The 18,112-nt window shown below is 41.3% G+C and overlaps 1 protein-coding gene across 16 annotated transcripts in view; it reads right to left on the reverse strand.

Moving 5' to 3' along the window:
• The window catches only part of si:ch211-285f17.1 (sickle tail protein), a 500,571-nt gene that overhangs the window by 60,873 nt on the left and 421,586 nt on the right, over window positions 1–18,112 (reverse strand). For all 16 annotated transcript variants that reach the window (XM_052017058.1, XM_052017057.1, XM_052017071.1 and 13 more), the window contains 4 exons: window positions 13,367–14,184; window positions 5,250–5,348; window positions 4,829–4,875; window positions 1,627–1,784 (listed from right to left, as the gene is read on the reverse strand). In XM_052017058.1, the coding sequence (XP_051873018.1) occupies window positions 1,627–1,784; window positions 4,829–4,875; window positions 5,250–5,348; window positions 13,367–14,184 (1,122 nt within the window). The remainder of the gene's footprint in view (window positions 1–1,626; window positions 1,785–4,828; window positions 4,876–5,249; window positions 5,349–13,366; window positions 14,185–18,112) is intronic.

The raw sequence follows: 18,112 nt of genomic DNA on the forward strand, positions 1-18,112 counted from the left end.
CGATGTACATGTGACTAATAAAAGATATCTTATCTTATCTTGTGGATTGGTATGTGCAAATTGGCTGCTGGACTGCTTTCAATGCAAAAGTGATTACAATTCACTGGATTTACACTGACTGTAAAATGTTTTAGAACTGGCTGTGGTATTGAAAGGTATTATATGAACACAGACTTTCCTACTGGTACACAGAACCAAATAATGTTGCTCTTTTCTAAGGTATAGCCAAAAAAGTTGTTAATTTGAAAGCATTAAGTGAAGACTTGGGTTATGTGGAATTACATTAGTCAACTAGTTGTCTAAATCATCAATCTGGAGGGGCTCCATCACTGATTTTCTGGTATGCATTGACTTCCAGGTTACATTATTCATTGTTTCAGTCAGATGTTCAACAGTCACATGTCTGCTCTATGTTACATGAAGTGCTCCTGAACAACAGACCCGCTCCGAGTCTAAAAGTATTCAATGCCGTAGAACACAAAATTTATTCAGGCTTTATCGAATGCAAACTTGGAAACATTAAACCAATAATAGCAACTGTGGAACTTTTCCTCCAAGTAAGACTGAACTACAGATTTAGTACAAAGGTTTACCACACAGAATCAGGCTATTCAGCCTAAGAGATCAATGCCAATACTTCTCCCCACTAATTACTTCCAACTTATTACTTCAGTCAAACAGCACAAGGTCTTTATTTCATGACCAGAGTAGAGAGCTCTAAACCTCACTGTTGAGATCTGGCCAATGTAAATGATGGTACAGCTAAACTAAAAGTAACCCAGAAAAACTTGGTCATTTGCCCAACTCTTCACTCAAAGCCCACTGCCCTGAGGAACTATAATACTGACAAAACTGTGTTCCAGTTGTCCCGCCAACATCCTTCACAGGTGAAAATGAGTTGCGCATAAAACTGTATGGACTTCTCTTTCACCTTCCCTATGGAAAGTCACTTAAAGACCTGCTGGCTTCTGCCTTCCTTATGTTCTCAACTTGACCCAGAAGCCTTACTGTCTGCACATGCATCCTCCTCTGAGGAGGGGGCAGAAATGTTACTCCCAGCTATTCCTCAAGACATTCCCAACTGATAGTATAAGCACAGCTCACCTCCGCAGTGAAACCACACTGTTCAATGAGATGATTCAGAAATACATGTAGCATAAAGATGAATTGCACTACTGGTTGACAAGGACACAGGTAGCTTGCCACTCTATCACTGTATGGCAGAATTTAACAGTAATTACAATCTTTGGCATCTGATTGGGATATACAATACAGAATTCTGGCCACTGTCTGTAAGGAGTTTGTATGTTCTCCCCGTGTCTGCATGGGTTTCCTCCAGGTGCTCCAGTTTCCTCCCACATTCCAAAGACGTACAGGTTAGGAAGTTGTGGGCATGCTATGTTGGCACCGGAAGCGTGGCGACACTTGAGGGCCGCCTCAGAATACTCTACGCAAAAAGATGCATTTCACTGTGTATTTCAATGTACATGTGATTATCTTATAATTTTAAACAAATTCTTGTTCCAATCCTAATCTTATCACAATCAATTAAACTCTAGATCTCAGAGGGGATCTCAGATTCTGTGGCATGGTTATGGTTTTCTGGAGAGAAATGTGAACAGATACCTGTGATTGTCTCAACTGCTGAAGCTGCAGGCGCAAGTCATGAATATTCCTTCGTAAATCATACACATTATTTTGAATTTGCTGCTGACAGGAGGCCGAGGGTTGGGCAGCCATACCCGAAGATTCAAGAGTAACCCCGGAGATTGTACTTGTTGCACCTGTGGGGGAAAATTACTCCATTAGTTGTAAAAACAAAACAGAAGGCCTTTTTCGGGGAGATCTAAATATGGTTGCAATCAATGGTAAATGTAATTCTGGAGAGTGACCTGGCTGCTTGCAAGGATGCAATTGTTACAGAAAGGTTCTGATTTAACACGGCAAAACACAATTTGCATGAATAATGCACAAACATCTATTTGAATCTCAACAAACCTGGAATACAGAATGAAATATAATTCAGCCTGAACTGAGCAACTTGACTTTTCGAATTTAATAATACATAATATCATTAGAAAAGATCAATGCTTTATACTGTGAATGGAACTCCATCTGACATTTACATGATTAGAGAGAGAGATTTCACACTGAAACTAGAAATCAGTTTAAAATATCAATGTGCTAAATTTTATTTTATATATTTTGCATGCATCATCAAACATTAGAAATAGTTTATGCAATTTTCTAAAATTTACCAGATTTAACCTTACCAGATTTTGAAAGCAACTTCAGTTATTATTCTATTTTTTTTCACATTTGGATTAAGTATGGAGGGCCTGCTTCAAACAGATTGCAAATGCTCTTCAATCACTATTACACATTTTATTTGACAGTAATCAGCTCTGGAACTTGAATTTCAAACTAACCTAGACAGATGGAACGAGTCACCTCGCTAAATCACTGCTAAGGTTCCTAAACAAAATCAACGTGTAGCTAATCCAGTCCTTGCTGAGCTGGAGCCCAAGGCTTCGGGGTACCCACAGTACAACATTAAATTGGTGCAATCTTATTAGAAATCCACAAGAAAGGCCACAGTGGGAAGTTGAAATGTCATCATAATAACAGGACCCTAAGAGCAGTATAGTACTTCAACCAGGTAATACAATGTCTTTTCTAGTCACCTATAGAAGAGGATGCTCTAAACAACCAATGGCAGCCTCTCACTGAGGTAAGCAAATAATTTCACTCAAAACAACCAATCATTTTATCCCAGAAGATACAATACCATTAGATTTCAAAACCCCAAGTTTGACAGCACAACGTATCTTCTTTGCTTAACTTGGGAATCAGTCTGGTATGCACACAGAGAGATCAGATGGAATGTGAAACAGACCATAGAAACTGGTGCTTTTGCCTTTAAAGAGAGATTAAGAACAGAAATTAGGAAGCATTTTCACACAGTACATAGAGATGTGTTGAGGGGTACAGCTCTCATTGGTTGCTGTGGCAGTAATAATAGGATGTAGATGCAAGATCATCACAAACAAATGGAAAGGTTAGCAGGGTTCATTTTATACCAGCATGTTCCAAGAACAATGTTGGAAGCAGAATCCACAAAAAAAAGGGAAGTGAGTAAACATTTTAAATTAATCTAAAAAGATGCAGGGAAAGGTGCAGGGAAGTAGAACTGGATGAAAGCTCACAGACGTGACGCCTCAATGGTTTCTTGCTGCACTGAACAAATCTATAAATCTAACAAAAAAATGTGTTATTCAGTCGTTCAGAATCTGCACTCACATTTTTCTCCATATGACCATTCCACTTTAATCTTAATAGGAAATGGTAATGTTGCTCCCTTGATTTCCAAGTCCAGGAGATTTATGGCAACAGCAACTCAGAATGGTTCCTGTGGGGTTACCTGTGGAATTCTACTCACCGCCAGTTTCCCATTGGTGAAACTTTTCACTTCTAAACTTTGCTTTCTCCTCGCCAATTATCTTCCTTCACACATCATCACCTCACTGTATCATCACACTTGCTATGTCCCTCAATTAGGACCTCATAAAGTGCATAATTTTGAAAATCCACATTAACCCACATCCAGTGAAGCTCCATACCTATTTCAACAAAGGAATCCAAGACTGGTCAAGCACAAGTTGTCTAAACAAAACAATTGTCACAAAATACTGCATGACCCTACTTCTGTAACAATGTACTTTAATCACTCTCCCACAATTGCTGATTGATCCCTATAAATATTGGTTTCCCTATATGCCAGACTGATTGGCTACACAAAAGCAGCAGCAAAACAATGCCTCCTCCACAGTCTTGTATTTGTAGACTCTTGCTGGTTCTACCATAGAAAAATTGAAGAGCACAGGAGAAGTGAAGAGTACAAGTGAATAAGTTATACTGATGCACTTAAGGGCTCACATTTTTTTTGAAGTATCAGACTCAGTAGCTCGCATATCCACAAAGAGTTCATCTTTTATATAAATCAAATTAATTTGCTAGGCATGTGACTATGCTTTCAACCTAATCCACCAAATGGGGCAATCAAGAGACAAATACAGATAGCTGAATTTTATTAAAATGTCCTGAGGCTGCCATCTCTCAAGGAGAAGTATTGAGCTGTAGTGTCAGGCAGATGGATTAAACCAAGTGTTGCCCAGGTCAGATTCTGAGTACTTCAATAAAAACTGAAGTTAAAATAATGAACAAAGGTTCACATAGAGTGAAAACCTTCTCTGTGTACACAATGCCAATATCACACAGAGCCTTTTGATACCTCTCCATTTGTCCTATTGGTCTCCTATTGGCCAGGCTGCACTGGCTCTTGAGTTTATTTTTAATATTTTCTTTGATAAGGTTTGAATCTATTTCCTCGAGATTACCTGGAGCCAAAGGAAGTACCTATCCAATCTGCAAGGTTGTGCATGTGTACTATGAGGTACATATATCCGGTTTGCTCAGTTTACTTGAACTTTCAAGTCAGCAAATTACAGTTCAACACCATTTCAGGATTTAAGCCTGACATTTCAGTATAGTACCACATTTTAAGAATTGGCCCCCTTTAAATAAATTTCTAAACCAAAACCCATTCTCCTGACTGACATTTCAGAGGAGGAAGCTGTTGGATGTATAAGCTCAAAAGAATGTTATATTCTCTTGGATTAAAACTGTTGCTGATGTAAAGTTGGACCTGTCCATTTCCTCTTAGATATAAAAGGTGTGATGCATGCAGTGGTACTTACTGACAGTGAACAATAAATGAACATTATGTATGCTATAGAAAATGTATTCAATAGGGATGAAGAATAATTACCTTGTGTGTCAGAGATGCTGGCTTGTGGTGTAACTTTTAACTTCTCACTGAGGAAAGAAAACAAATGAACTGTGTCAAATTTTCATTTCCTATGTATATTGATAAATCCAATTATTTGTTGTGATTCTTGAAATAGTCCAAATCTTATAATGTGCAGCATTTGTATAACTGTTTCTTTTCTCTTGAAAATCAAAAAATACTACAGATGCTGGGAGTCAAAAGTAAAACGGGAAATGCTGGAAGTACTGAACAGGTCAGGGCCACATCTGTGGGGAGAGAAACAGAGTTAACCTTGCGGGTCAAAGACTTTGACGTAGGGTCTTCAACCTGAGACGTTGACTCTGTCTCTCTCCCCACAGATGTGGCCCTGACCTGCTCGGTACTTCCGGCATTTCCCGTTTTCCTGTTGCTTTTCTCTTACCTGGGATTTTCTTTAGCACCGCTGCCCCCCTTGAACAGTGCAGACTGAACAAGGCCTGTCAAACTAGCAATCTGCTTCTCCATGGCCTTCATTCGTTCCCTAAGTTAAAAGGAAAAGCCATAATTGAGTCAAGGGCATTGGAACATATGAATAAGGAGCAGGAATAGGCCACTCGGCCCAACAAACCTCCTCTGGCATTTGATAACATCATGGCTGATCGGATTGCAACCCTCAACTCCACATTCTCGTCTACCTGCGGTAGCCTTTCATCTCCTTGCTTGGCAAGAATCCATCCACCTCTGCCTTAAAACTATTCAGAAGAATTGCTTCCACTGCCATTTGTGTAAGAGACTTCCGAAAAATCAAGGCTCTCTGAGAGGAAAAGAAGTTTGCTTCACCTCTATCTGAAATGGGCAACCCCTTATTTTTAAACAGTGACCCTGAATACCAACATATGTGGAGTAAATACCAAATAATGTCACTGTATTTAAGACCCCATCCAAAATCACCCTAAGGAAATGAATCAAAGTTCATAATGGAACTCATTATATTCACACTCTTGTAACACCATGACAATGTAAAACTGATTGGGTCCATTCCCTTTTATTCCATAGAGGATCAAAGTTCTGGGCAATACTACACTCCAAAAGGTAAATAACCTTAAAATCTTTTATTTTAATTTCCATTCCCAAGCTATGGGCTACACTGAGCAGGTCACATCTATTTACTATCCATTTTTAATTAACTTGAGCTGGAGTTAGTGAGCTTTCTTTCAGTGATGATGGCGTTGGTAAGGTATTTAGCATTCAAAGTCAGTACTGTTCTATAAATCTAACTAGGTAATAAAAACACTGCAGCCCCACTCAGAGAAGCAGCTCATACTGTTCACAGTTCACCCACAGCAGGCTGCTCATTACATGAAATACTTCAGCATCAAAAAAAATGTGAGCTACCAGTGAAAGCAGGAGGAGAACTACTTAAGCACCATTTGTAAACAGTATTAAAATCCAAAAAAATCTTTATATGTTTCAATTTATTTAAGAACATTAATTGTAATAAGCATTGGATATCATAATCCCGGCAGCTAGTCTTCAGGATTTAGAACACCTATAACCAAAATCCTATCACGGCCTTCAAATAATAAGCCTTTCATACCTCTGACAAAATCCCCATAAATCAACCATATTCCTGGGAATTTCAATCATGTGAAAATAGCCCACCTGTGGTACACTGGTCTGATGTGTTAAACTGGTTTTTAAGTAGAATGTTGTGTCCTTCTGCTGCTTATGATTTATTTTAACATTGGGAAGTGGTTTTCATGGCATGAGATGAAGAAAATAGTCAGTTCAGTGTGAAGCTCAATTAGAGTTGTCAAAGCCAGCGACTTTCAGGCATTTACAGTGATAAATGTTATAGAATAAAAAAGCATGAACACACATTCTTGTTTTAGGGACATGCCTGTGTTCATCACAATAGATGATCAAAAGAAAAACATACAAAAACAAATTGATAACTGCTAACCAGTTCCTTTTGTCTGTTAACTAAGGGTCAATACCTTCTCATAAAGCAAATTAAGCAGATTTGCAGAACCAAATGATCCTGAGATTAGAGCGCAAAGTGGAACACTCAGCAGATCCACTTGGACAGTTTATGACCTCGGCGTTTACATAGAGGCGAGGTAGCTTCTGATGATCATTTAATTGAATCTTGTACTGGCCCAGAAAGGACAATCTCTGGCACAAAACTGTAGTCTATGGACTTTGGGGATTGTTCCTTGACAATAGAGGATGAAGATCACACAGAAGGAGAACATTATGGTGGGAGCAGGGAGGGTTGGTGGTGGTAAAATGGTTAATTGTTGCAAGGAAATGATGTGGAACAAGTTGGGAAGGCATGACGTCTGGACTGGGGTGGGGAAGAAAAGGCCAGAATCAACACCACAAGAGGTCAGGGAGCACTCCTGCTCCTCTTGGTTCACTACCAGTGGCAGAATAGGCACTCAGATTGTGCAATGAGCAGCTCCCACCTCCCTTTTATTGCCAAGTTTCCCTAGCCTGGGAAGCACACAGTGGTATCTAACAGGCCTCGTGCTGCATTTAAGTGCTGCATTTAAAAGGTGCAGGTAAAACGTACCCACACCTGGTGACAGGCTCTGTCCCCACAAACCCTGTCAACATAAAAATAGCAATGTGGTTGGAATGGTATTTTGTGCATTTGACTCTTCAACCCAACTCTCTCCTGCTGGTCTTGGAGGGATTAATATTTGGCCTGAACTTTTACACAAGCCACACAACACTGCTCACAATCATTGACGGCAAAGCTGTATTTCTCAGTTCACAGCAACATACCTAGGCCAAAAGTAGGGAAAGGTCCAAACTGACCCCTTCACCAAGTTCCCCATGGTTAAATATTTTAACTGCCTGTGGCTATTTTTATTCATGTTTCTTCAAAAAAAGTCAAATTAAAAAGAAAGATACAGTGCAAAATAAAATACAACATGAGAAGCAAGATAGATTATTTTCATTCTGTAATATTTTTTTTAAATCAGCAGAACTCTTTAGTTATATGGCTACACACACAACCACTACAACTTGAGAAACAAAGGACTGCAGATGCTGGAATCTAGATGAAAAACAGGATGATGCTGGAGGAACTCAGCAGGCCAGGCAGCATCCATGGAGAAAAGCAGGCAGTCAACGTTTCAGGTCAGGACCCTCCTTCAGGACTGAACATAGGAAAAAGGGAAGCCCAATGTATAGGAGAGAAAAGCAGAGCAGTGATAGGTGGACAAAAGAGGGGAGGCAGGGTGGGCACAGGGTGGTGATAGGCAGATGCAGGTAAGAGATAATGATCGGCAGGTACGGTGGTGGGGGGGGGAGGGGAGGGGGGGAGAGCCAAAGATAAGGAGAGAAAGGTAGAAAAAAGAGATAGGCTAGGAAAGGGAAGAAGAGAAGAAGCTTGGGGGGCGGTGCAGGGGGAGCTGTGCGGAAGGGCTGCCTGCTTTTCTCCACAGATGCAGCCTGGCCTGCTGAATTCCTCCAGCATCTTAGTGTTTTTAACCACTACAACTTCCCTTCCTGCAACTGGTGTCAGATGTAAGGGAGTGACATCCTCAATCTGGCTAATTTTCATTCAGGGCTCACTGTGCTCTGGGTCTGGGGATTTTAGTCCCATTGCATCAAATGGTGTGCAACTTGATGTGCAGAGCAGTGCTGATCAGCTCCCTGCACCTCTGCGACACATCCTCAGTGGCCAACATAGCAGCACGCAGGGATGACTCAGTGAAGTGGCAGACCATCTTCATGCCAGATAGATCCGTCACATAGACAAAAGCATCGTTGAAAGAAGCAAAAGTGGTAAGCTCTGAAAGCGCTTTCCCCCTTGGTCACCCAAGATGATCACCTGCTCTTTGTGTACCTCCTTTTGGCGAACCACTATTAGGAATAATGACCTGTCTGGTTTTCACAGAGCTGTGCCTCATTACTCTGCAACCTTTAGGGTGAAGAATCTAAATTTTCATTATTAGTATTCTGGGTTGTCATGCCATATTGAAAAAGGGCTTGGCATGGACTCAGTAGGCCAAATGGTCTCTTTCTGAGCCGTAACAATTCTTGGATTCTATAATTGCATAAGAATATGGGCTTCCTTGTATGATTCATGCATTCATTCTGCAGGCAAAGCTCAAGACACTCTGGTCACTTTTGTGAAACGAGCTGATACGTGTCATATGGGAAACAGAAAATATTGCAATCCTGGGGAAGGGCTCAAACTCATCAAAGATAGATGTAAATCAAAACTACCAAGGACAAAGAACCATGAAGAGCGTCGGTTTTGCCCTCCTCCATGCACCTTCCATTTGGGAAGATTATAGGACAGTCTGGGGCAGTTACTTACTCCATCACCATTGAAGGTACCGCTTCACATCTGCCTAGTAACAGATATGATTTATGAACACAGAGCAGGGAGATGCTTCTTGAGGGTTGATGCAAGTTTCCTCTGGAGCTCCTCTGCTTGTTCACCATGACTTCAGTAGAACAGCCATGAAACCCCTGCACAAAAGGCTAAAACCATTCACTTGATTTTCTGGTGTTTTTCTGGTTGTCTTGTTAAATTTACAGCAAATGAAGGTGACCCCCCTAGAGAAAGCCATCCCCAGCATGGAGGCAAACTAAAAGCTGATGTAACTCAGTGGGTCTCATTCATGGGAAAATGCTAAATCTGATCACACTGCCACTGTCACACAGACTTTGCTGCACATCTCTAATGTGGACATTTATTTGAATCAAAGATGCAAGTGCCCCTCAACATCTCTTTCCTCTCCTACCACCAATTCTGCAGCACTTTCAGACAGAAGCACCAAAAACCAACAATCCTATCCACATGGCTGCTTCAAGAAAATCACAGCCACCACGCAACATGTAGTCAAAGAAATTGCCTTCACACCCTGAGTGCGGATACGTAACATTATCTAGACTGCGGCCATGAAAATAGTACCAGTTTGTATTCAGGATCCTGGCACTGCTGAGGAAACAAAGGGAGAGTTGTTGGAGTGTTAATTTAATTTAAATTTCTTCCCATTTTCTGTCCAATGGCATGGCTTTGGTATCAGTTACAGTCAAGGAGACCACACTGCTGTGTAGACTGGACCATTGGGCAAGATGCAGGTTATTGCCCTCAAAGGGTGAGGGAGAAAAACTCCAGGAACGGAATATCTGCCAAACAATCATTTAAGGGAACGTGTCTTGTCTGACACAGACAGGAGTGGGCTGAACAGCCATGGGTAGAGGTGCAGGAATTTTAGTTAATTTCACTGCAGATCTTCTCCTCTCCTGAAGCCATTCACTCTTCACTGGATACAGTTTCGCCAACACCACTCAATCCATGGTACTTTGCTCAAGTGGTCATGTGTGTATGAACCTGGATAGTCAAGAGTCAGACAATTCAACTACAGAGAGCAAGACAGCTGTCTCTGTCCTTGGTTGCCCATTCACACTTACAGCCAGAGTCATAGGACAGTTATCAGAAGCGGAAACCTTGGTTGATCTTCCCCCTCCTCTAATCCAGAGGCTAGTTACAGCAACATTATTACAACCCCAATAGTAAACGGGTAAGCGTGCCAAGTCCAGTGATGGGGCAGATGGGGAAACTTCCTGGTTTGTATAATTCACTGAGCTCGACACTAAGAAAACCTTTGCAATCTGCTGTAGTAAATCTAATGGCTCAATCAAATCCAGTTACTGCATTGTTTAAGCAATTTAAGAACTGAATACTTGTACACAGTGCTCCATTTGACCACCCACCCAGGTTAAATATAACCAAGAAAACTTGATGCATTGCCAAACAAAAATCCTATTAAGACAGTCGCTCATTATTCGTTGTGTGTGTATTTAATGTTTCACTTTTCTGGAGAATGGAGCAGACTTTTCAGCATTCTTTAAAACAAAATGCAAGTAGTTTTTGTGCATACAAAATAAAAGTAGCATTAATAATGTTGGTATCTGAAACCTGGCCTCATTATTACTTCTTTCAACAAACAGACTCCCACAATAAAGGAAACGCAGAAAGGTGGTATTTTATGAATCTGCACAGGGAGATTTAAACACTCAGGCAACAGCCAATGGCACATTGACTCAGTCCAGCATTCTGTTTTTGGAGCCACATGAACAATGTTGTTGCAGATAACAGCAAGAAAAAAAAATCCATCCATCTAATCTTGAGGCTTCTCTCCAGCCGTGTGGATAGCGGAACACAGTTTGTGTGAAGGATAACCCCCCTCCATGCAGCTGGTCACACTGACCATCTGAACATAAAAACAAAAGAAAATAGGAGCAGGAGAAGGCCACCAGGTCCCTCTTGCCTGCCCCGACATTCAATATCTTCATGGCTAAGCTATGCTGGCCTCAACTCCTCTTCTGTGCCACTTCCCCACAACCATTAATTCCTTGATCTTTCAAATATTTATCTATCTCCACCTTAAATATATCTAATTATCTAGCTTCCATCATCTGGGGTAGAGAAGCCCAGAGATTCACCACCCTCTGAGAGGAAGGAAGGGAGTTGGATTTCTATGTTATTCCTCCTAAACTTTTATGAAATGATAGTTCGGCCTTAGCTGGAGTATTGTATTCAGCCCTGGGCACCTGGAGGATGTCAAGGCCTTGATGATAAGGTGCAGAAGAGGTTACCAGAATGGTCCTATGGATAAGGGATAATACTTATGGAGACAGATCAGAGACGCTGGCGTTACTCTCCTTAAAATGAGAAAGGTTGAGAGATTCAACGAAGTTCAAAATCACAAAGCAATTTGGGAGAGAAAATATGTTGAAACTGCTTCCAGTGGGAGGAAAGTTGGCAACCAGCAGACGTAGATTTTAAGGCAACAGCCAAAAGAACCAAAGGCCACATGAGGAAATATTTTCTCTTCTTATACAATGAGTTTTTGTGATCTGGAATGCACTGCCAGAAAGCCCAGTGGAAGCAGATTCAACCTGAACATTCAAAAGAGAACTGGACACATACTTGAAGGGAAACCATCAGTAGGGCTAGGAGAAACAGCAGGAGACTGGGGTGATTTGAATGCATCTAACCAAGGGAATAGCATGCACATCATGGGTTAAATAATCTCCTCTAGTGATGTATTTTATCATTCTTGTCACTTCCATAAATGTTTAACATACTAAATATACTCTGATGAAACAGTCTTGTTTTCCAACTATCATCATTAAAACAAGGTGAATTTTGGGACATGGGTTTAACATGGATGTCCTTTACCACAGTTGCACATATGACTATTTTAAATATTAGCCACCTAAACTTGAAGTAAATAAATTTGTTTCAATCGGGTTTTAATACTGTCTCGTCACTCTCATTTGTGACATACTTGAGGTAAGATGACACAAACTGGTGCGACAGGATAGTAAACAAAACAGAACACTGATCTTTCTACACTGGAGCCAAAGTTAGGCAGCATTATGAGCATCTACAAACCTGTTTCCGACAATTAACAAACAGGCATGATCCAAAGATGTTCACCTCACAAAAGGGTTAAGATGGATTGAAAATATGAGGAATTTCTTCAAAAATAGAATCAGTCCCCAAATCAGCTCCCCTCAATTTGCGAAGAATAACAGCTTGGTGAAAGAGTGTATGGCCACTCCCCCAGTTGTACTCCAACCCATCCAGTAGCTACACTACATGATTGATCACTGGCCAGTGATCAATCATGTAGTTTTGAGTGTCACCTCAATGACAAATTCCACTGTTTTTTTCCAATGGGTAGGGGCAGAATGCATCAAGGTTTGCAGCTACACTTGTCGACATGCTTGTGGTGCTGATGAACCTGCAGGGTAATAAAGAGTCACATTGCTCTGTTTTAACAGATGGTTCAAATGACTGCCAGGATCATCACGAGCATAGGTCAGTGAACAGAACATTTTCCTTCTCTGAACCATTTCATATTAAGAGACTAGAGATACATCAGAGTGAAGAGGACCAAAAGTAAATAACGTCTCACAAGAAAATTACTAAATTATAATATGTTGTTTTGCCCCCCCAAATGATTAAAATGATGGTATGAACCAATCGCCAGTCTAAAGCAAGAGTTCTACTTTTAAAATAATTATACACCTAAAAGAGCTTTACCAGGTGTTGTGCTTTGGGTAAAGTTTCTTGGCACCAATTCACATCTTCTGGGAGATGAAAGCACATTGCTGCTGCTTAGTGCTCTAGTGAGGATTACAGGGAGGGCACACAAGAGAGAGCTAAAATAACCATATAATTTAAAATGGAGGAATCCAAGTGTGTTCTAGCCAAGGCTCTACATGATATAAATCATGTTTTTCTTTATGAGCTGTAAGAATGAGGGCAGCCGGCGTGGGGGAAGGTCGGCATCTCCGAGTGACACTATTACTTCTTCATCATCACTGGGTCCAAATCCTGGAACCCTCTGTAAATATTTCACAAGGTGTTAACAAAGTTACTAGTTCTTTGCTGCACTCGAAGACAATCAACTCAGTCTATTTAACAATTCACCTAAACCTGTCGTGTTCACTTTTACAAAGTAGCTTTAGTCTTCAATCCTCCATCTCCATTTTCAATCCTGTCTCAGTCACCCTTACCTGGTTTCTGGATCATTTGGTGTCCCAGTGGCCCCACTGTAGCCTGCCATTTGCTTATCAGCTGAAAACGGCACAACGTCGGAAATGGAAGGTGAGGAAGCAGCACTACGCGACTTGATTACTGCGGTTTCTGTAACCATTGGTGGCCCAGAGTCTTTCCTGAGGGAGTTCCGCATAGAAGAAGATCTGTCGAGCTGGGTAGGGTGAGCCATGTGAATACCCTGTCCATGGATGTCCATCGTGCGCATTTCACTTAACTTCTGAGGAGAAGGTGGTGGTGTTTTGGAGCTAACTGCTGGTGCGTAGCCATCTGAATATTTTCTGGGCTTTGTTCTGTACATTGACTGTTCCATCATATCAGTTTGTCCACTGGTGCTTGGGTATGGATTGCCAGACCTCAGTGAAGGCCGGTGGTACAGCATGTGATCGGGAACATCCCCAGGGATTCCAGCGCTGGATGAAGCGATGCTCATCCGTCCATCGTGATACATGTAAGGATCTGCGTACAGACCTTCATTTCTGAAGAGGGGAATATTTTTACCACTCAGATCTTCATCAGGCTTCACATCTCTCCTCTCCAAGATGGCACTCGGACTAGGGGATATGGACCTTGATGGTGGCACACTGGATAGTCTGTCCCGAGGGACAGTAGCACTGCCTGGCATAGGAATGGTCCTTCCTCCATTGTACGGGATCCTGGACGGTGAAGGTGGCATTGACTGAGCTATCGGTGGTGAATTTGGTGGTCCATGAGGAAGAGGACCATGGTGGCGGAAGGAAGGAGGGGCTTCTTTTGTGTAAACCATCTCCCTCTGCATCTGGAAAAAAAAGGAAGATTATTTTAGGAGGGTGCTTCTGCTTATGGTATCAAGGCCTTGGCCATGGTGTGCGGGTAAATGTGTGTTCAAGTAAAACTACGCATTGCACAAAGAGTTATGATAATGGCAAATGCAGGCTCCAATCTGTATTTCCCATGTTGGTGGATAGCAGTCACTCTGTGGGAGTCTCAAACCAGAGGCTTAAATCAAACTCTAGCCATTTCTTGTAACATGCTATGGAGAGTTTAACAAACAGATCGAATAAAAGGAGCCAAAAGGCAAGATCTACATCAGATCAGATCAGATCTGATCTTTATTAGTCACATGTACATCGAAACACACAGTGAAATGCACCTTTTGCGTAGAGTGTTCTGGGGGCTACACCCCACTCCCAACCACCTTGAGATGTCAATTGCTCACAGAATCCAAAGGCCTTTCCCTTAGACCCTACCAATCAAGGACTGCAAACTATTCATCACACCATCACACTTCCACAGACACCCAAATTCCACAGTACTGAGAGACTCTGGGACCCACAGTAATGTCTTACCCTCACTTATATCTCCATCCAGGCATTTATTCATCAGGACCCTCGGCACTACTGACAGATTCCCACAATGTTGTTGCTGGAACCCAAGACCTCTCCTAATTCTGATGATGACCCAGCACCTCCAACATCCAACAATCTGTGCTGGACGCCAACCCCTCACTTCTATAATGTCTTCACCACCCTTTTGACCAGTGTTGCCACTTTCAGGGAACTTTGGACTTACACTCCAAGGTTCTTCTGATCATCAACATTCCTACCATTTACTGAATATATCCTACACTTATATGACTTCACAAAATGCATCACTTCACACTTGTCGAGTCTAAATTCTGTCTGCCAATATCTACCCAACTTTCCATTCAATCTATATCCTGTTGTAGCCTTAGACCACCTTCCTTGCTATCCATAACATCACTGATTTTTGTGTCATCCACAAACTTTCTAATCATAACTCCTACATTCACATCCAAGTCCCAGCACTGAACCCTGCAGTACACCAGTAGTCACAGACTTCTGGTCAGAAAACTGTTCCTATCCTCTGCTTCTGTCACCAAGCCAATCTTTGATCCAGTTAGCCAGACACTCGGATCCCATGTGTCTTAAGCTTCTGGACCAGCCTACCATTCGAGACCTTGTCAAATGCCTTACTAAAGTCCACACAGACAACCTCTACCACCCGGCCTTCATCAATCTCCTTTGTTGCTTTTGTCATTTGCAAGTTTGGAAATTGTGCCACATACACCCAAGTACAAGTCAGATATATATTTTAAGAGACCCCACCTTACACTTTCCTCCAGACAGCAAAAAACACCTTTCACCACTCTCTGCTTCCTGTTACTTTGCCAATTTTCTATCCATGCTGCCCCACACGCTTTTATTGCGTGGGCCTCAATCATGAAGACAAACCTGTTATCTGGCACCCTATCAGACACCTATTGGAAGTCCATACATATGATATCAACTGCTTATCTCTCATTGATGAAGTTACATGGAGTGTCAAAAAATGCTCCATCGAATAACTTGTACGTTACCTCAAGGATACGGGAAATGACAACAACTTTATTATAAACAAAGTTAAACTCTGAGTAATACCACAAGAAAGCCACAAATAATGTTACATAATGTTTAGTGCACACTGTACACACTGGTATCACAGTTGTACCCTACAGATCTGAACACTTAAAGGCCTCTGGCATCTCATCAAATACTCCAACACAATTCAGATTTCTTTCATGGTTAGTAGACGGGCAAATTTAATGTTTTGTTTTCATCCAAGTCATGTAAGTAAGGAGAACCAATGAGATGAAACAAGGAAAATGAAAACATCTTTTCAAAATTTATCACCTTCAGAATAAACTTGTCCACTTAACATTTCTCTTCCCGAAATGTATTATATTAAATGTGCAATAATAAAAAAAAAATTTTCACACAACATGACCATTGAATTGCCATGCATATCAAAGTTAATTCATTCATATTATAACAAGGCCAAGAAGCTCTCAACTTCCCATGTATTTTTGCTTGTAATCAATATTTCAGCACAATCATTTTTTTTAAATATCATAATTCTTGGGAGGATACATATGAGCAGGACTGTTATTGACTGCCAGTCCCCACTAGTCCTGTGATGGCAGTGATGAATTTTGTCTTTAAACTATTACTTCCGGAACTACATGAGATAGAGGACTCCAAATGAGAGTGGTTTGGGGGCTGAGTAAGGGGAAGCAGCATTAGTGGTTACACCAAACAGACTTTTAACTTCGTACAGAAAAATTACAAATTGTTATTGCCTGAAAAAAATGTATATTTTTCCACAGTTTAGATCTTGGATTGCATTTTTATTTAAGCTTTGCCAGTACTGACCATCTTAAACTGAATCATGTAATTCACAACCTTGCTGTTGCATTTGATCCCACGATAAGCACTGGACCACGTAACGGTCAAAGAGTCAGATTCGAAGCATACAGCCCAGAAAGAGGCCCTTCAGCCCACTGTGTCCACACCAACCATCAAGTGTCCCTCTATACTCATCCCACTTAGTCCACAGTCTTCTATGCCTTGTCAATTCAAGTGCTTATCTCGATATTTCTTGAATGTTATGAGAGTACCTGCCTCGCCCATCCATCAGGAAGTGTGTTCCTGATTCCAACAAACTCTGGGTATAGAAGTTCTTCCTCAGATCTCCTCAAAACATCTTACCCTTTAGATTAAACCAATGACCTCTATTTCTAAACACCTCTGTTATTGGGAGATGTTTCTTACTTTCTAACCTATTTTTCACCCTCATAATTTTGTAGACCTCAATTCAGGTCTCCCTCAGCCTCCTCAGCTCCAAGAAAAACAAACCCAACCTAGTCACTCTTTTCTCAAAACCAAAATGCTCCATCCCAGGCAACATCCTGGGGAAATTTCTTCTGCACCCTCTCCAGTGCATTCATTCCTACAGCAAGTCGATGAGAACAGTAGATAGTACCCTAAATGTGACCTAACCAATGCTTTAAAAAGTTGTATTATAACATTCCTGTTCTTGTATTCTATGGCCTGGCTAATGGAGGCAAGTATTCTGTATGCCTTTCTCACCACTTATCTACCTGCATTGTCACCTTCAGGGATCATTGGACTTGTACACCAAGGTCCTTCTGTTCTTCAATACTTCCAGGGGTCCCACTATTCACTGTGCATGTCCTATCCTTATCAGTCCTCCCAAAGCGCATCACCTCACACTTTTCAGGCTTAAATTCCACCTGTCATTGCTCTGCCTACCTTACCAACTGATCAATGTCATCCTATAGCCTCCTCATTCTCAACAACAACGGGTTTTGTAACATCTATAAACTCGTATCTCCAACATTCACATCCAAATCATTGATGTATGAATATTAGTGAGGGCCCCAGCATTGATTCATAAGGTGAACCATATTGGGTTCTAATCACTAAACCATTAAACTAGTTTTGGACATCATCTACCAATTTGCCCTCTAATCCTTTGGACCAGTTTCTCATGCGGGACCGGTCAAAGGCCTTGTGAAAGTCCATCAATCGCACTGCCCTCATCAATATACTTTGTTACCTCTTCAAAAGCTTCAGTCAAATCACTCAGACAGGATCTTCCATAACAAAGCCATGCTGATTATTTTTGACTTATCCCTGCTTTTCCGAGTATAGATTAATCCTGTCCCTTAGAATTTTTCCAATAACTACCCTACCAGTGATTTTAGACTCATGGGCCTCTAATTACCTGGCTTATCCCCATTGCCTTCTTGAAAAAAGGTACTACATTTGCTGATCTCCAGTCAACTGACACCTCCCCTTGGCCAGCAAACATTTACATTTTATTTTCAGAGCCCCAATAATCGTCCTCATTTGTGATCCATGACA

This window comes from Pristis pectinata, chromosome 5 (genome assembly GCF_009764475.1).
Source record: "Pristis pectinata isolate sPriPec2 chromosome 5, sPriPec2.1.pri, whole genome shotgun sequence".
In the NCBI taxonomy this organism is placed as follows: Eukaryota; Metazoa; Chordata; class Chondrichthyes; order Rhinopristiformes; family Pristidae; genus Pristis; species Pristis pectinata.